Raw genomic sequence first — 20,710 nt, forward strand, 5'->3', positions numbered from 1 at the left:
GATTGTCTGTCTATTATAATTGTTTGAAATGGGTAAAGGACACTGCTTCACATCAATAGTTTTTCATAATGAGAACCTTAAAGTAACATCTTCTATGTTCCTTCTATTTTCCTTCTATATTGGCAGAGCAGTCAGAGTTTTGAGAAAATCTTTAAAAATGTAAGTTTTTCACTTAAGTATATTTATAAAGAGCTTTGGAAAAACTTGTAGAAAGTAATAAAATAATTTTACTGTAACCTGGGAACTAAGTGCTGATACTGTTGGGCATGAAGGGGTTGAAAAGTGAGCTACATCTGCATCATTGGTGTCCATATACGTTGTGATTGCCCAATTTAAAGGAGACTTGTCAATTCTTATTGGCTGGCAAAAATGTGAACAACAGGTTATGCCACCCGCATTATAGCCATTGCAGAACTCAGGGATATGTCCCCTGCATCCTGAAAAATGAATTAAAAAAGGGGACAGGGTAAGCACCCCTTGGCACACAGTGGCATGTAAGCGGACTAAAGGGACCAACCCTGATTGGCTGGTCACAACGTGGGTAATAAGTTGTGGCATTCATCACTGGACTCTAGTACATGGTCCTCAATGAAATGTATTATAGTGAATACCAGGTTTTGAAAGTCACAAAAAGGAGCACATATAAAGGGTGGTAACAGATTTTATTCCCAATATATAATTATTTGTTTGTGGTATTTATACTTTAAGAATTATGGTGAGTTCTCAGCTGATTTCACTGTGTGAAAAATGTTGACCCTCTTCTTGGATTTGATGAACCATATTTGAGAGAAAGCGGTTTGATTTACTTCATTGATGTTATGGAACATACTACAGAAAATAAAATGCAAACACATTTTTTTAATAAGGTCACGCTGTATTCATAAACCAAGCATGAAAAAGTCTGACCTTCTGAGTGAAACATGTACTTTAAACAGCAGCAGAAGTCTGTTAGTTGATTCCCCAGTGATCAACTGCACCTTTTCCGCACAGTGTTCTAATGATCTAATGAACAAATAGAACACTAAAATTATTTATTTATGACAAATGTGTGCCATGCCTAAAGGCCAAAGTTGTAAAACAGGAAGAGATTTCCTACACAGTAGACTGTCATAAAAGGAACACATTGAAGGGGTACTTTTTGTACTAGAACTTATGGGTTGTGATCTAGAAACCTAAAAGGAAGACACATTTTCACTTGAGTTCCTAAATATCTACCTTTGAATCATAATGTAGTTTTAAACGGGGTAATATTAGTTAAAGGTGTCTACATAAATAAGTACATCATTCCCTTTCCACAACTGTTTAGGAGAAAGCCTTAGAGCCTACTCATTTTCTCAGTCTCTTAAGAGCTCCTACATTTTAAAATAGTAACATTATCCATCTATCTATCTATCTATCTATCTATCTGTCTGTCTCTCTATCTACCTATCTATCTCGTATGTTTAAAGTGATGCTAAATGATATCATCCAATCACCCTTATCATAGCCTTTGGCCAGACCCTGCATTCAGTCCGCATTAGGACTTGAGCAAAATGCCTCTGCGCCACCAAGGCCCTGCACCCAACCCTCCAGAAGCATCAAATCTCTGTTGACACAACTTTCAGTCATTAGTAGGATAAGTTTGACACAGGGTTTCAGAACTAGGCTGTGAACACACCCTGTATAAGCAATTAGCCTGTACTATGCACAGAATTAGAACATAGACAGTGGAAGTTGTCATAGTACCCGGTGCTGTGTGCAGTGGGAGTTTTTCTCCTCTATGCCTCCCTATTGCCCTGCAGCTCAGCCTTCGGCCCTTCACAACAAAAGTTGACCAAATGATAAATTTTTCTATGGTGTGCAGCAGCCACTTCTTCTCAGGTGACTTCACCCCACTGCACACTGCACTCACCCTTTGCATGACTACAAATAAAAAGAAGTATCCAATGTCTTTTGCCCCTTTCTAAAGCTTAAAGTCAAGCGTATAATAGCCCAATCATTGGTTTATATTATTGTATTACTCCTTTTTCAAAAAGTATATAGCTCACTGTCATAATCATTGGCTGAGCTTATTAGTAATTTCAGCATTGTTATTTAAATATCAGTGATGACATCAACAATGTTATTTAACATGTCACATTTGTGAGATCATAGATAGGAGTGTACGTTATACAGCTACACATGGAACTATAAACTATAACTAGCTTATTTCATTGATTTTTGGCTTTTTAGCATTGTCTCTTCTCATTCCAACACCTAACCATAGTAAAAATAATAATAGTAAGGGGTTAAAAAGAAAAAAGTGATTTCCAATAGGATAGTTTGACAAAATTGACAGCCTGCATGCAGAACAGAGTTATACCAAACCTGATATGAACACAGAACTCTACTCAGAAAGTGTGCTTTTTTGGTTTGGTGTGAACTGGTCAGTAGTCTTTGAGACTTAAGCATTTTAAAATGTTTCTGAGCAGTCATGAAAGGTTTAGCACTTTTGTGCATCACTACCATTTGGGATTACCGAAAATTTTGCGTGTCCACAAATTTTCAAAATAAAAGGTTCCGAATGGATGATGGAGCCTTTATCGCATTGTGCCTTTAGAATGTGAATATCCAGTTCTGTAAGTCTTAGTGATTTGATGACAGTGTATGAGTTATGGCATATTTACTTTCCAAATGAATCACTGATTAACCAGCTCCTGAGAGAAAGTGTGGATTTTCCAAATACAAACCTATGGCAATTGCATAACTTAAACAGCCTGTTTGCTGAATGATGTTGCATAAACCCTCAAAAGCTCATCTGACATCATTCAACAAAACAACATCTAGAAAGATTATTTTTGGTGGAGGTTAGTGATACAGGTCTGAACAAAAAGAGCTGTCTTTTCCTCTACTCTAGATGTCCTTTTTATTTTTTTATGTAGCTCTGTATCCACCATCATATCCTCACTGATTTCATGGTTTATATCTGGTGCTCTGTTGAGGCACTTATGAAGTGTATTAATTTAGTATGATTTTTCTATTTAGTGCACTGCTTTATTTTGTTCCCCCTTTCACCCTTATTTACTGAAATTCAAGAATATGTGCTCTTCAGTGGGAGATTCCTGATTGTTAGAAATTGGGTTTGTCATGGTAAGTCAAATACATACTTACAGATTACCTGTGCTGACACTCTGGTAGTTTGGCATAAACCAGTCAGGCTAGTCTAAAGAGGCAATATGTAAAGTATTTGTGCCACACACAGTAAAGCAATTAAACCACAACAAAAAGACTCCACACAGGTTTTAGAAAAATAGATTTTTATATTCTGAGCAAAACAAGATCAAAACAACACAAATCCACTTAGTACAAGTCAAGATATGAATTTTAGAATAATAAGTATAAAAATAGAGCTTAGAAGGAAATAGCGCTTTAGGGGTTACTTGAGGTTGGGCTGGACTGGGGCAAAGTCAAAAGTTCAAGCTGACTGTGATGGAGCAGGGGCCTGGTACAGGAGCCACACAGGCCCAGGCAACAGAGTAACTTGATCCTGGTTGCACTCACAAAATGCGAGGTCAATGCTTCCGTAGATGTCTGTCACTCCTGCAGTCAGGTAATGCATTGATTTTTCCCACCCATTGATGGTGATGCGCGGTTCTTGAAGACGATCCCTGAAGTCATGATGCGTTGATTCCAAAGCCGATGCACCAAGTTTCTCCACGCTGTCCAAGGGATGCATGGATCGCCCTTCTGCGATGGTGGCAATGTGGTGGTTTTAGTGCTGTGTCAATGCTGATGCGCTGGGTGCAGCTTCCAGCAGGCAGGGGATGCATCGGTTAGTTGATGTGGCAGTTTCAGAGATGCTTCTCGGACCCCTAGTGTGATGCGCTGATTTGACTCCAACAACAGGGTTGATGCGTTGATTGCCACTTCCAGCATGCAGGAGCTGCGTCAGTTTCACTGGTTCAAGTATCTGGGGCTACTTCCAGTGAATCAGGCACAGGAGCAGGGATAGAACTTTGATATCCCTGAGTCTCTAGCAGCAACAGGAGGCAAGCCAAGAAGCCCTTGGAGATCACTTCAGTTACAAGGCAGAGTCCAGATATCCCTCAGCAGGGACCGAGAGGAGCAGACAAACAATCCTTCCAGGTCAGTAGTCTAGCAGGGTAACAGGCCTTGATCCAGCACAGCAGTTATTCTGACAGTCCAGTTAAAATATTTGATTTGGTGGGGTCAGAGACCCAGTAATAATACTCAAATATGCCTTTGAAATGGAGGGGACTTCAAAGAATGGTCTTCGGAGTGCACAAGTATCCTTTTTTTTCACCCCTTGCTCCAGACTATCAGTAGGGGGTAATAGCCTTTTGTGTAGGGACAGGTTCTGCCTATTTAGGTATAAGTCTTAGCCCCTTATGCTCTTCCTGCCCAGGAAGAGCCATCAGACTGCAGATTTATGCAGAGGAGCACTCAGGAGCAACTAACCTTCATGTGTTTGTGGCTGTCTGGTGGGAATGCACAAAGTGTAGGTGTCACCCACCCCAGATGTGTATTGGAAACCAGTTGCAGGCACATAGAGCTGTAAGAGAAGATAAATGTCTGCTTTCTAAAAGTGGCATTTCTAAAATAGTATTGTTAAATCCAACTTTACCAGTAAAGAGTATTTATCATTTCCATTCCAATGATATGAATCATGACATAGCTCCTCTTTCTCAATCAGGAATTACAGCTTAAAAGTGTAAAATGGAATTCCCAATGTTAGAGCTCATAATAGTGAATAACTAATTTGGGTGTTTTTCACTACCAGGACAAGTAAAACCTACAAGTACATGTCCTACTTTTTAGTTACATAGCACCCTGTCTTACGGGCTACCAAGGCCCTAACTTAGCAGTGGTGTATATGTAATTAAAAAGGAGTTTAAGGCTTGGGAAGAGGTTTTAAATGCCAAGTTGACATGGCTGCAAAACCACACACACTGATTCTAAAATGGCAGGTCTGATACATGTTTCAAGGGCTACTTGTGTGAATGGAACAAGCGTGGCCCACTAGTAGCATTTAATTTACAGGCCCTGACTGTAGGGGATAGCACTTTACAAGGGACGCACAAGTAGGTTAAATATGCCAATTGTGTATACACCAATATTACTACGTTTCGGGGAGAAGCATGTGCACTTTAGCCCTGGTGAGCAGTGGTAAACTGCTCAGAGTCCTAAGGCCTACAAAAAGAATAAGCTAAACAGGAGGTGAGCAGGCAACAAGTTGGGATGACCCTTCAGAGAGGGCCATTTACTAAAACTGATTTGTGCTACTTTATCAAGTTTGCCCTTGCTATTTACACCCACCCACTGCATGATGGGCCTCAGAACTAGTTGTATGAAAGCCTGTTTAGGGCACATATTGACTGACCTCAAGTTTGTTGCCTTGTTAAAAAAAAAAAAAAACTGGAGGTTTTGTACTAGGCCTGTGTAAAAGCGTGAACATTTATTTCACAAAACCTTAGAAAAATGATGTGAAATTGTTGAAAAATTCAATAAATTCACTTTGTGGAGTTTCACCTAAAAGTTGAAATAGGGGGCATAGCTCAAATTGGAATATCATACAAGATATTGGGAAAAGTAAATTTGCAGAGTTTCACAAATGTCATGAATTGTCACAATGCACAAATGTTGTGTCCTCATAAATATTTTGCACCAGTCTAGTTTTGGTCAACATAAAAATATTCTTGCCTCCACAGATTGCCTATGTCGTTAAATCTGGTTTATTTTCCTAAATGTGCAGAGTCTCATCTTCAGTTATCTTTCTTTTTATAAACAAAAGTTCAGCCAATCATGGCAGTGGTGATGTATATTATGCCTGTATTATCTATTTTGGATTATCCCAATATCTTATTCTTCAGTTGATGATGTTTTCTAGTATTCACTGGCTATGCCGCTAATTATACCAACATCCTTTGCTTTTTATTATCACGTACCTTGTTCTTCAATTGCTGAAATTTGATAACACAGCAGTCTGACTGGTCCTAAGGGTACATTATCATGCGTACGTTTGCCTTGTTTTTCACTGCCTACACTGTTTACCAGTTAACAGTTTAGAAAGAAACAGATGGGAGGTATAGAAGTCTCTGTTGTGGCATTCGTTCTCTCTTATGGCATCTCTTTTTGTGGTTGTGGCCTCGTGGGTCACTTTAGTACTCTGCAGATCTCTAAAATACTTACATTCCCCGCTGTAAATTCTGGATATTATGTTTCCATATGTCGCTTTGGCATCAGTAGGCCTCGGAAGCATGCACTGCACAACACAGGACACAACCAACATTACCGTAATAGTAACAAATATTGCTTTCTCACAGCTGGCTTGTATAAACTCCATCACACGGTCTTTGGCTAGGCTGATCTCTATTTGGATATCTTTCTCCAGGGGATGGAATTGTATCATAAGCTTCCGGCTTTGATGCTTTCTGGAAACAGCAGATGAGATTTATTGTGTGAATCTGTTTTCATAATGTAGCTAGATTTGCATTCACTGGTGGGATCTGTGATGTTAACAGGGACACTTATTGAGTATATAGTTTTTGGTATTACAGTATTGTGAGACATAACTTCTGTGTCTAAGTGACAGCTCAACAATGCTCGTCTTGGCCTAGTATCAAGCGTGTAACGTCATCCCTGACTCAGCAGGATCTAAACTGGTGAGTCTGAAGGACAAGTAGCCCGGTTTATTAATCCAAATGCAACCCTGCCAGGTGCAGGATGCTGACAGATCCCCGAGCACACTGCTGTAAAACACCCACTTATCCATGGGAAATCCACTTTTGGATTGGTTTTGCTCTGGGTTGATAAGCTCTTCCTTTTTGTATCCAAGCAGCACTTTAGTAGACAGGCGGTTGTTCACAAATGAACGGGAAATATGCCAATGTGCTGATACTTGAGATCAAGAAGAAGCATTTTTATCTTTAAAAATAGCGTTTTGACAAAACACCTGAACATGTGGCGTGTCACTGCAGAGGTGTTAGACTGGTCTTGTAATACGCTTTGCTGTCAAATCACCCCTTTGTAAGATTGATACATGTAACCAAAGTGTTTAAGGACTATTGATTGGCTTCTCTTGCATGTGCAGTGAATCATCAGTGCTTGTTTCAATATCAGCAGTTGTAAGAATAATAAAATGCAGGCTTAATTTTTTTAAAAATAAGTGTTAGGGCCAAATAGATATATATAGATATAAATTATAAACAACTAATAAACCATTAAAAGAAAGAAAATCTTACCTTAAAATTAGTTGTTCAGGCAATCATTATTCAGGCAAAATCGTTGTTCAGACAGTAGTTGTTCATTACTTAGTTGTAGAGACTTTTTAGTTGTTTAGCAGTAGTTGTTTAGGCAAGTAGTTATTTAGGACCTAGTTGCTCAGGATGTTTCCCTTACTGTTTTTTCTTTTTTAAATGGTTTATTAGTTGTTTCGAATTTTTATATATATATATATCAATTCTAAAGGTTTATTAGTTGTTTAGAATGTATATCTATCTATATATATATGAATTCTAAACAACCTATATATATATATATATATATATATATATATATATATATATATATATATGTATAAATATAGATATATATTGGTATAAATTCTAAATAACTAATAAACTATTAAAAGAAAGAAAATCTTAGCTTAAAATTTGTTGTTCAGGCAATCATTATTCAGGCAAAATCGTTGTTCAGACAGTAGTTGTTCAGTACTTAGTTGTAGAGACTTTATAGTTGTTTAGCAGTAGTTGTTTAGGCAAGTAGATGTTTAGGACCTAGTTGCTCAGGATGTTTCCCTTACTATGCCACCATTTAACCCTTTCTTAAAATAGTTAAGAGAGTTTCTATTTCGCCCAAAATATTCCATGGCAAGAGTTAGAATAGTAAAGTAGCCTCCTGGAATTTTTGGGTGTAAGAGGCCCTTTCCCCAAATATTGTCCGACTGGAGTTAGGATAGTAAATTTGACTTCCCTGTTTTCTGTACACCCATTTACTGCCCTGAAGGGTACAGCTCATTAGCAAACCCTATATGGTGCAAAAAAAAAGATTTGGACAGTTTGAGATTTACCACCAGCGGACTAGGAGATGACTCAAACCCAGGCGTTCCCCTCCTTCATCCTCAATATAGTAATCCTCTGCAAAAAACAGACCACTAGTCAATCTGTTTAGGTGTTGACTTGGATACCTATGGGGCCAAATCAGCCAATCTCCAACCACTCTTACATTCAGTATTTTAATACCAAGCACAACATGCAATACTCCGAGTTTGACCCACTCATTATTCTTAATCAAGACTATTTGCTTTGAGGCAAGCTGCAAACGACTTTCTGCACTTCCATATCTTCTGAGTCCAGTGTTCCAGCTCCATCCTGATGTGAAAAGCACTCCCTCGAGGTATGAGCACCGGTTTTTCCTCAATCAATTTCATCAAAAGAGTTCATAGCCTATTAAATAGCTCACCCAAGCAGTGCTCCTTCCCACTGTACTATATATAAAATAACAATGCCAGGTCATGACAAGGGTGAGAGATTGTCTCACATTTGTTTTTATGGACTTGTTCAGTAAGAACACTAAATGATAGCTCCACAACACCATTTCTATCATGAGCATGGGAGAAGAGAAACTCTGCCTTCTCGGCTAGTATCATGAACATATTGTAGGATGATATTGTCAAAAACATCGTACCTTAGTGTTTGAGAAACATTTTGCATAAAGATAGATAACGGGTACCAATGCCATTTGTATATACCACACTGCTGTTCCAGTTACAGATCAGCAGTCTCAAGGGCTATAGTAAGGGATCACTACCAACATCATCACCCTTTGCTATAAACTTGATATTTAAGATTTTGAGGACATGAGAAACACTTGCACATTACCAGGGATTTAAGATTGGTTTGTGCGGGTAGGAAGGTGGATCATGCCATATTTTCAGGATAAACAGTGACTAGTTACATTACTCTGCAGTTTTGTCTAAACTATCCTTGTGAGAATAGCCTTAAATTCTGGCATTAATCACCCTTGTATGGGCCAGCATTGCACAGCCCTGAACCCCGTATACATGTGGCATCTTGTTTATCGTGATTTGCGGCAATGCAGTCTTGTTGTTGGAACAAGTAAAGCAACATTAAGGTAATGTTAGAATGCTAATAATAGTAGATGTAGTACATTTAGATTCCTTGTATACAAGCACAGTTACTCCACTGAGTTCAATACTGCCAGGCTCTGGATCAGCAGGGAATACATCACTTTTCTTCTACCGTATTTTTTATGTTGAGATAAAAGTAAAAGCGATTGTTAAAGATCCTAGAAAACCTTTCTGTGATGTTTGTAAATCCTGAACAAATCCTCTTAGGCAGACGCTGAAAGCCACAGAAGTGATGGCGTGAGTACTGCCCTCTGGGATATTTTGAGAGAGCAATTAAGACATGAGTTGTCTAGAGATCGTGTAGGAATGTCCTTCCGTTAGTGATGCAAAGGTTTTGTTTGTGCTCTACAACGTTTAGGAACCGACACTTGAGCAACGTACGCCTTCTGCCAGCAAGCACAAGCACACAATTTCTTGAAAACAACTTTATTGTGTAAAATGTGAAATATATGACAAATGTTGCGTGTTTCATTGTATTTGCTCTTCTGTTCACTTTTTAGACTTACTCTGCTATTTCACTCCCTAGGAAGCTGACACGGACGAGAATCAGGGAACCCTCACATTTGAAGAGTTTTCAGTGTTTTACAAGATGATGTCTTTGCGGCGTGACTTGTACCTGCTGCTTCTGAACTACAGCGGCACAAAAGATCATTTGACAGTGGAGGAGCTGGGGCAATTTCTCAAAGTGGAGCAGAAGGTAAGATAAGTGTTTGCTCAGAAGAAGTTTGTAAATCAGCGTGTGCTGGAGTTTTGCATGACTTTTAAATAATTAACATTGGCAGGACCACTATACCCATTCAGCTGCTCACAGCAAATCATGATTTTTAGACTACGAAATTCTTCCTTCATGCAAATAGGTAATATTTTCAGCAAACATAATTAATATGAAATATTTGAGAAATAAACTGGATACGCTAATTCTTCTTAAAATGAAACCTAACCATAGCTTATCATTCTAATGTCTGTTAACCCCAGTACAAAAAAATGGCTTGCTATCAGTACCATCAGGGCAGTTCACCTTCACCTGTTCACTATGCCAATTCAGTGGACTTTGTCAACTTTATCAGAGAGCACAACCGCAGCATGGCTAAGCACATGGGGAAAATGAATAGTTCCAAAGCATATTTATTTCCGTTGATTTTATCTGGTGTAAACCTGTAGTGCAAACGGTTATTGAAAACAGGCTTGCATGCACAATGCATCTTACATTCCCATAGGCGAGTTCTCAAACTCGTAATTATCTCACATGTATGCTGATACCGTTTATTAATTTGTTGATCAGTGTAAATCGATCTATTCTGTAGGAATGTGCCACATCCAACCTAAAGTTATGATTTTTTGTGTGTGAATTAGGCTCTTGATGCTGTGGCATTTAAAGAATGACCAACATGTTTTTGTTTGTTCATAATTGAAAATGTCAGTTGCATTAAAGTCATTAAAGTCAGTAATATATGACCCTCCTAAGAAAGTTTATAATTCAAATTAGAAAAACATGTACCCTCCGCTGATTCTAGTAGGAATGGTGGGGGTTTTGCAGCTAACCAAAAAACATTTCTGTTCTCGGTAAATCCCTTACACTAGAGAGGTGAACTTTGTGTCCGACCATACAAACACAAAATGTAACTTTCTACTTAGTCTCATTTATTTGGGGATAGATTTGTTGCGTGATTTTAGTAGTAAAAAGCAGGAATCCCAAAACGTTTATATACCATTTAATTGATGAAGTATCCCTGTGTGGGGGCTTATAGTTATGTCATATACCCCAGTAAACACTCATTCAATTGAAGATTTGGCCGCATCAGAGTAGGTGAGCACTGCTGAGTCTACCACTGAACTCCTTATTAACTCTGAATCACTGTTAGAACACAAATATGAGGTAGAATTTACCTTGCCATACCCCTGCCTTGCTTTGCATTGAGGGCACAGGCAGCCATTATGGCAGGTACAAGGCCTGTGAAAGAAAATAAACCAGTAGGCTTTTGCTGTGCCTATGGTGCTGGTATGGGTCAGGTCCTAAACCCGTCTCCATATTAGAGGCACCCCTGCTGTTGGTTGATTTTGAGCTGACATGCAGCAGCTGCAAAGCTGGTCGGTGAACAGAGCACCTGAGAGACCTGGGGATTAGATGATCCTTTATGGCTGACATTGAGCGAGGGAGAGATTTTGTGAGTGATTGGAAAGTGCTATAGATACCCCGAGAGAATGAAGACAAGCAACACCTACCCAGGAAGCATTATGCAGGTTGGCATATCAAAGAATGGAGCCAGTCTGAAACAAACTTCTCCAGGGAGTACAAAACGCATGGGCAGAGGTGACACAGCAATTTTGGATGAAAGGTTTCCTTTCTGCAACACTTTTGGGAGCTGCTATGTTGCACTGAGGCAGATGCATCCCAGATCGCCACTACTTTAGAAAACCTTGGGAACTTGAGGCAATTACAGGAGGGTTCTGTAGTATGTATCAGCTTCTTCATATGTCGACCAGTGACACTGAGGAATAGTAGGTGTTTGCACTTTCACTGAGACAATATAGGCAAATGCCTTGGAGAAAGGGAAGACACTATTCCTCAGTCTTTACTGGGCATATGTTTGAGAACAAATCAAGATGACTGGTCATGCTTTTGAGGGCAAACCAGTGTCATCTTGTGGAATTTGGGGGGCATGGGCAAGGCGTTTTTGGGGTCCCCTGTTCAGAACAACTTTGTTTTTATTACTCTTGACTTGATATTTTAAGGCTACATGAAGGCAAACAATACTAAATATATGTTAACATTTCAGAAATAGGCTCCCACATAAATACTTGAAATTGTCTTGTTCAGTGCCCGGGGGGGGGGAGGGGAGGGGGGAGGGGAGAGAGAGATAGAGAGAGAGAGAGAGAGAAAAAAATAGAAATAGAAGAGACAGAGGGTTCAACCCTAGAAGATTGGGGCCCTGGCCAATTGCCGCTCAGCAAATATCAAGAGAAATTTGAGGGGGTTTTACCCACACCTAGAATGTCATCAGTAAAAGCGCTACAAATAGAAACGATACTTTGGCTTAGCAACATGCAGTGACACAGGAAAGTTTGAGACTCCCATCAAAATGAAAGCCGGAAGGAATTGGCTGTGACTATATCTTGGTCGAGTTGGTGACTTGTGGTTATGTAATGGAAGAGACCCCGAAACTACGTGACTGAATTTGACAACCCATGTAGAGGAGCATCCTGAATGAAACACCCCTCTGAGTGCCATCCTGTTTTTACCTTGCTGTCCCCCAACTATGAAGGAAGCCTGCTAATGTGTGCTGAATACCTGACAATTACTGCACTAGAACTGTAGAACCAAAAAGGTATTGGAAATAGCCTCCCTCTGAGGAGGCTGATGTGGATGACCAACAAGATTCCTCCCCTTAGCCTTTCTATGGTCAACTGTTCTTCCCTCATTTCCCTGCAGAATTTCATGTTTCTCCAACCCTTCCCCAATGAGATGTCAATCCTAGAGCAATCCCCAACCTTTCTTAAATGGATTTCGCTCCCCTAAACTTGTTTGCCCGCTTTTTCCTTCTCCTCCATCTTTATTCATCCTTACATCTGCTGCTTTAGTTATTTCAAACCCCTATGCCATTCTGCGGCCTTTCAGGAGTCACAAGATAGAGCATAATTATTCTTAACTGATCAAAACCAGGAGACGCGTATACCCTTGAACCCACACTGCAACTAGAAGCAGGAGCCTAATATGAAAACTGCAGCTGGTGTGTAACCAAATATGTTGATGGGTTTTCTTGTTGATTGCATTTTAAGATTGCCTATAACACAAATAAAGATAAAGCTGCAAAAATGTAATTAACACTAGGAAAAACAAAAGTAATATGTCTAACCATTGCTTGCTTTATGTCTTTTCAGATGAATAATGTTACACCAGAATATTGCCTTGATATTATAAGGAAGTTTGAAGTCTCAGAAGAGAACAAGGAGCAAAGTGTTCTTGGGATAGAAGGTATAGCACATAAAATGTCTTAAATTCCATTTTGAAGTTTTGAGCTGAAATGGTGCTATAAGTTTAGATAGGAGAGCCTGATATATCAAGGTAATGACGTCGGGTGGATTTGCAATAACCAAATTCATTAATGTGTTTTTTCTCTTGATGCAGTGTATGACAGGTTTAAACTGTATCTTGCAATGTTTTCATGCTATTTAAATGACAGTATTTTTAATTAGGTTCTGTATTTTGAAATATTTTCGAAAAAGAAACAAAATAAAATAATGCACAGTAATATAGACAAGAAACAACAAGGCATTAATATTCAGTGTGCAGTAGAAATATATGAAAAACGCAGGCCAGCACATACCATGGTTTCATTGTAATTGTGCTCCTGGACAATTTCTTAGAACAGAAGAGCCCCTGAGATCCACTCTATTACAAAATATGCCCATGGGTGGATTCTCGGCTGATGCATGCTTATCTCAGTTGATAATATTGATATGCAATTATATAACATCCACTACATCATCTATCTTTAATACGCATGGTAAATATATAATACTATTAATACTTCCACTCTATTTACTTGCACTTACCTTGTGATTAGAGGTTAGTTCAATAACATTTATGTGATATTGCTGTCATAGGATATAACACTTGTGAAACAAGGGGGAGAATACTTCAAAGATGGAACTGCAAACGCCTAGGACCTCTGTCACAAGTCTCTTTACAAAAGAGAACATTGTAAAAATACTGCCTATTGTACAATTTTCACCTGACCATCAGGGTCCTTTGGAATTATGGTAAGAAGAGTGATCAGACACCTTGGGGTTTCCTCCCCCATCCTTCCCACTGAATACCCCCATGGGATGGGTCTTTTCACGGTTGTGTCCACCTGTTACCGGGTACAGACCTGGTCCATGTTGTCAGGGTTGGTTCACTTGTTGTTGTGTTGTCTGACCTCTGAGTATTAGAGTGGTGGATATGAAATTCTACAAAAAGCAAGGCTCATGAGAGGGCAAACAAATCACTCCGTGATTGACAAGATTCCAAGTGCCACTTTGCTTTTATGGGATTTGGAGGGTAATGAACCATCATGGATAATGCACCTTATCTATTCCTCGTTGTTGGCCTAGATGTAGTTGCTCTCACTTCCTTAGATTGAGCTTGGCATTAGAGCAGCAACCTTCTGGTGGGTGCTATATAATCCGGGAGCAGTGTGCTTTATAGAATGTGGCATAAAGCCTCAGATCTAATTGATTGTAATTATTGTAATGGATTTATTGAATGGACAGACAAAATTCACCAGGCCCATTTTGGTGTGTTCCAAAAAACGTTATTTGTGCAGCCAGTGCCTTTTATTTTCTTTCTAGTTCTCACTTCAGCACTAAGTTGGCCCAGGTGCAAATGAGCAGTTAGGTGTTTGCACGTCGGTGGAAACTACACAGTGTAATAAGGCAACCCATCCATTGACAAAGATATTTTATATCTATAAAATAAAGAATACTCTTGTTACCAAGGCACCGAATATGATTTGTATTTTGGTCGACAATGTGGTGAGTTGTATTGTACCTAGAGTGATTTGTCTGACCCTCAAGAATCACCAAAGAATTTCAGTGTTGTCAGATGCCAGGTCTTGTGTCTTAGTGCACTTACGGTATCAACTGAATCAGTGATTATTTTCTGGCTAGAGATTCTGTTCCCAGTGGGTTCGCCCAGTCTTCTGAGATTTATAAGACCAGTACTATAAAAATGGGTACCAAAAACATCTGGTATTCAGCCACATTATGCCACGTAGAGTGAACATGTGCCTTATATACACATTCTAAGTTATCTTCCATAAAATAACCCCTTGAGGTGCTGTTCATTTATAGTTAACGTCCCTGCCTTTGATAAATTGCATATAGAATAAAAAATACAGTGATAGTTGAGTGTTTTTAATGACACAGTTGATTTGGCATTTGACGCTGTGCTGGCTGTTATAATTAAGTATGTGTAATCCTTTCTTGGTTTTCTTCTCAGTTCTGTGTGGCAGCACACTGTAAACATAACCGTATTCTGTCAACTCTCAACATGTAGCTGAGTAGTATTTTCATATACTCTTTAATATCATCACATTACTGATTTCAAAGAATTCCCAAGTTAGATAGTTAAGGAAATGATGGGCAGGAAAATTAAATCCATTGCTTAGGAAAAGACAATTTAGGGAAATATTTCTTGGTAGTGATCAACTTTGTCAAAATTTGCCAAACCATAGCTCACTCAAGTAATAATTTATTTTCTTTATTTAATGAGTTTCGACCGACGTGTTCATAAATATATATCACAATTCCATTTACCTCTCACAAGATAAAACAGAATACAAATAAAACAATGCACAGTTTTGGTGCATTTTAATCTAAGAACATGGAATTTTGCAGCAAGGGAGAGACACTGTATTTGTCAAGGTTGACTAAATTAGTTGGAAAAGGCTATTTATGCAGTAATTGTGTGATTAAATTGCTTGCCTACTTCAGCCACTACTTTCTAGCTGTTTCGCTATATTAAACATTTATGTAGAAAATGCAAATGTTTCTTAAGAAAAAAAATCTATAGACGTTAACCCGATCCCTTCCATAAGTGTTATTCACCAGCAATTAATAATTTTGTCTTACATGAAATCACAGAAACGCTACTTAGTTCACATTGCCTACTCCCTCAGTGGAAAATCACTTGTATAAAACATAATATAGATTGTTACTTCTGAAAGGAAACAAGCCTACATGCACATGGTTGTTGTAATAAAAGTTGTTCCTCTTTTACATAGCGGATCCCAGTTGTGTCTTAAAACGTGTTCTCCCTTTCAGGATTACTCTCTTCAACCTATAGTGCCACTGCAAGCACATGTGTCCATCAGTAAAAGGAGGTGACCACGGTATTGCATTTTGTACATCTATATATGTATTTCATTAGGAGGCATTTGAAGATTCAATAAACCGTGGAAAAAAGTAATGCAAATATTTGGGATTCTTTTAAACGTCAAGTGCCTTTTTTTAAAAAAAAGAGCTGCTTTGAGAACCCTGTTGTGACGCAAACCTGGATTTTCATGTATAGTAAAAACAGTCAATAAAATAAAAGCAAGTAGCAGATGCAAATTTCGTTATGTATCAGGAACCTAGTCATCAAAAACAAAAGCATCATATCTAGATAACATCCAATGAAAATATAAAGCTCTGTGCCATCTTAAGAATAGCTCATATGCAGGGAAGCACTAGTTCACACCGTAAATCAGAAAATGACTGGCTGAACAAGTGATATTGTAAAAGCATGAGTGCTTCCAGGACAGTGCCAAGCGAAGAGGGACCCTGGAATACCGAGCAGGAGAGAGGATCTACCACAGTCTGCGGCATTCCCACACAGGTACAGGTGGACGGGAGTGGTCGTGCAATGCACCTGATCTGTCGAGGGGGAAAACACTGGATTTTCTAAGGAGTTGGTTTTATGCAGGAAGGAAGCAGCATAGCACGTTCCCTGTCAGAGGGGTAGGTTTGTAATCGAAGGTGCTCTCTGATTGAACAACATTAATCTGACCCAGTGGGGAGAATCTTATTTGATATTAGTACACACTAAATAGGTGTTGCAAAATGTGTGTTAGCTTGGTACAATAAAATACACTCTTAAGTCACTTATTATAGAAAACAGCATGGATTTCGTGCAGACGCAATAATCAAATTAGATAAATTTGTATTATTTCAGAAAGATATGAACGGTTCTTTGAATTTTGTTAATTAAAGACAATGCAACAGAACAAAACATGGGTCGTTAATTTTTGTAGCAGTGAGTGGATGCAAGTTTTGATAGGGAACCGCTTCAGTAATATACTATTGTGATTTGCATACCACTGATTTAAAAGTCATGGAATACAGACACACTTAAATTAACAAACAATGGTCATGCGTTTCTGAAAGTTTCTTTACTCAGCCTGCTCTCAAATATTGTGAAAAGGGGTTGCTAATGGAGTTACTTCAGAGAGATGATGAATGGCGGGGTTGGCAACAAGGAGCCCCTCAATAAAGCAACAGCTTCCACCATTCAGAGGAATAATGAATGCTTATGAAAACTAATCTGAACTAAGTTGCTTACAAATAATACAAGTCAATTTCCATGAGGTAACTAAATTATTGTGAGCTTGTATCTGAAATTGCAGAAGTCAAAATGAGGGTCTATGCATGTAATGTTTTTGTTGTGGAGAGGTGGGAGCTGATTCAGTTCACACTGATGCTCAAATGAAATACCCACTTGAATTAGTCACACAGTCAAGCAAAAATGTAATAGAGTGTCATATTTGAAACTAGTTTAATATTAGTGGGCGGGATAGGAATTTCTAGGTAGAGTGGAACCCGAAAACAAACCAGGGATTTGGTTTGGCTGTAAGAGCCAAAGCCCAAGACAAGCCATCACATTTCGGAGTCTAAATGATACAGGTATAGGCATGTAAAAATATGCTAACGACTCTTTCAAATTAAATTAGGATATTTTTGAAAATTTGTTTTTCAATTTAGTGCATTATATTATAACAATGTATTGAGATTTTTTTTAAAGTAATAGTTTTTAAATGCTACCTTTGCCCACCACCAGTTCCCTGACAATCTTGCGACGAATAAACCAAGAGGTGTCAGTTGTTAATGTGCACTTTACTGTATATCTGACCAATATTGTTGTGGTATGTGGTTCAACACGGTTTATACAACCACACATGAGTGAGGTTCTTAAATACACAACATCCTGAACTAGATTTCTGAAGGTATTCTTAAATCTGATACTCAGTTGAAATCGGGCTCTATCAAGTAAAGTTAATTTCCTCTGATCACACAGTTTGATCAAGTGGAGAAGCTGGACCCATGTTTCCTGATTAAATATTGAGCAGTTGAGGTCCTAGTTGAATATCTCCATTCTACCTTTTACCATGAAAGAACAATACTTTGTGTCCAATTATTTCATGACGTAAATTATTAAACTATGTTTAGTAAGTAAAAACATCACATGTTAATTCACTCTGACAAAGTTTTATAGATTACCAAGATGTCTTTTCTAAAAATGTACAAAATTAAGTGCTCAAGAAAAAATGATACTAATTTTATTTTAATTCACCACCTTCCCCTTACTTAAACAGAACAGAGGGAAAGGGTCCGTACCTTATTGACAGCAATTAAATTGATTAGAAAAATAAAGAAGACTTTATCGCTGGTCTACAGTGAGCTAATTGTGAATTTTAGTTTAGCAGCAGCCGCACAACAGAAAAGCACCATTTTAGATTTTGTGTTCTCAGCTTTCAAGCTTCTAGTGTCTTTTTAAAACAAAATGTTAAAAGGGCAGTGCTTGGAAAGCAGGTTTGGTATCTATTTGCCTCAAGATTCCACTCACAAGAAAGGGGCAGAGCCGGAGACACACATTAAGCTGAAGTCATGATTAAGCCTTTCTTGGCCTGCCCACCTCTGTAGTTTAGGTCTTGTGGCTCAGGGAACCAACCCTGACAGGGTCTAATCTGAGTTTAATGCCTGGTGTCACACATGGTAAAGAATCTTCTGTGTTATGGTGTTGTATGGTGATCTTAATTTGCATAAAAATTCAGATATGGGATACAGAGTAGTGTAAGATTGTGTTAAAAGGTGGACCGACAGTAGTTTAAAGTATACAACCTAAAAACATTCATGAAATCAGCATCTAACCTTTTCTGAATCTATACCTAAGGGTTGATCCCCTTTGGACCATGGTTGAATTGGATATGTGATCTAAAAAGAGATATTTTGAAATTGAACTAGTTACAAAGATTGTGAAATCCTTGTTATTTTCTGTTCATCTTGGACTATCCCCAATGTAGACTGAACCGGAGATCTCTATAGGTGTTCTAGAATATTAATATGCCTACCATGAAGATCCTAATTTCACACACTTAGAAAACATTTTTCAAAATACATTTGTTTTTGATATGTGAATACTACGTTACAAATAATGACATAGATACATTAGTATACATAGTAGAGTGCATTTGGTCAATTTTAGGTGCTCTTACCTAGCTGATTTCAACCATTGCAGACCATCATATATTGCATATTTTACTAGAAATAATATACCTCCTAATCTAGTTGGGTTATATCGGTTCCTGTCATGGCCAGACAACCTAGAATTAAATGTATCACTCAGCACATAGATCAATACGTGCCACTAGGTTTAAAACTAGTATTGTCAAAGCCAATAGACCTGAGTCTAATGTGAAAATTCATTCAGAAATGATGTTTGTGTGCAACAGCACATTAAATGCAGATGTATTGACTCTACTGGTGCTTGGTCGGAGTGGCGGTATTTATACATGTGGTGGTGGCATTGGTGATGGTGTGGTGGCAGTGTGGTTATAATATTGGTAATGATGTGTTATTGGTGGTGGCTGTAGTAGTGGTACTAGTGGCACTAGTGCTGTAGTTGGTAGCATCATTTTTAATATTGGTGGTGGCTGGAGGAGCTATATGTATTGTTAGTGATATTTGTCGTGGTAATGATGGTGGTTCTGGTAGCCATGATTTTAGCATTCGTGTGCTACTTATTATTGAGTGGGCAATGATGATGTGTACTATTGGTGATAATGATTCTAGAGCTGATTTCTGGGACTAGTGGTTATGATGGTGGCATTCGTTGTGGTGGCTTTGGTGGTGCTGGTGTGGCATTGGTGGCAGCGTGGCATTAGTAGGGTTGTTGTATTAGTGGTTGTGGTATTGGTGGTGTGATAGGTGGCCATGTTAGGGTCAGGCTTGCACTCAAATCATGTTAAGGCACTCAAAATGCCTACAAACTTAAAACAAAGCTTTCATGTTTACAATGTACATATAGGGAAAGAATTGCTTGTGGAAGAGTGTGAATTTTGAGTGTACGTCTTATATATAAATTAGCCCCTCATGCATTGCAACTCAAGCAGTTTTTTAGAGGTGAAACTATACACCAAGCAATCTACATCCTTTGTAAATTAAAGTGAGTTTGAGTTGATTTTCTCAAACGAGTTTTGTTCTGTATTTATTGATTGACTAATCAACCTTTTAAGCTCAACTTTTCACCGCCGCAAAGCCATGTACTCCATCAACATATAACGCACAGATATGATATTACATATGGTATTACATTCTAAGAACACACACAGCTCGTCAACAATACATCAACACATTGAAGAGCCTAAGAGTAGAGTACAGGCATTTAAGAGATGAAATGAGGTGCTTGCTGTTCTTGGTTAAGCACATATAAGAACTATCAATGTATCCACTTGGATTGTGAGGGAAATCCAGATTTACAAGTGGTTTACCTTTGGCATTCAAGTTCTGGTTAACTGTATTTAAGATTTTTTTAAAGGTGAAAATAGAGGTTTGACTTGTTCATGCTTAAAGACGATAAGTCTGAGTAGTGTGTGGGTTTCTCTTCAGTGCTTTTCCTTGCTAAGACTGCTGGAAAAAACACATAGCTGCTCACCTGATTTTACTTTCTTTTGTCTAAATTCTGTGGGATGACATAGTTAATGTTCTGGATTGGGGCTGTGGAAGAGGAATGTTGCTGGACTAGGCGGTTGAGCATTGTGAGGTTCGAAGTGGTCAGTTGAGCTGCTG

The 20,710-nt window shown here is 38.5% G+C and overlaps 1 protein-coding gene across 3 annotated transcripts in view; it reads left to right on the top strand.

Annotated features, from left to right (window-relative positions):
• The window catches only part of PLCH1 (phospholipase C eta 1), a 783,092-nt gene that overhangs the window by 455,862 nt on the left and 306,520 nt on the right, over window positions 1–20,710 (top strand). For all 3 annotated transcript variants that reach the window (XM_069213310.1, XM_069213311.1, XM_069213309.1), the window contains 2 exons: window positions 9,654–9,824; window positions 13,007–13,100. In XM_069213310.1, the coding sequence (XP_069069411.1) occupies window positions 9,654–9,824; window positions 13,007–13,100 (265 nt within the window). The remainder of the gene's footprint in view (window positions 1–9,653; window positions 9,825–13,006; window positions 13,101–20,710) is intronic.

Source organism: Pleurodeles waltl, chromosome 11 (genome assembly GCF_031143425.1).
Source record: "Pleurodeles waltl isolate 20211129_DDA chromosome 11, aPleWal1.hap1.20221129, whole genome shotgun sequence".
Taxonomy (NCBI): domain Eukaryota; kingdom Metazoa; phylum Chordata; class Amphibia; order Caudata; family Salamandridae; genus Pleurodeles; species Pleurodeles waltl.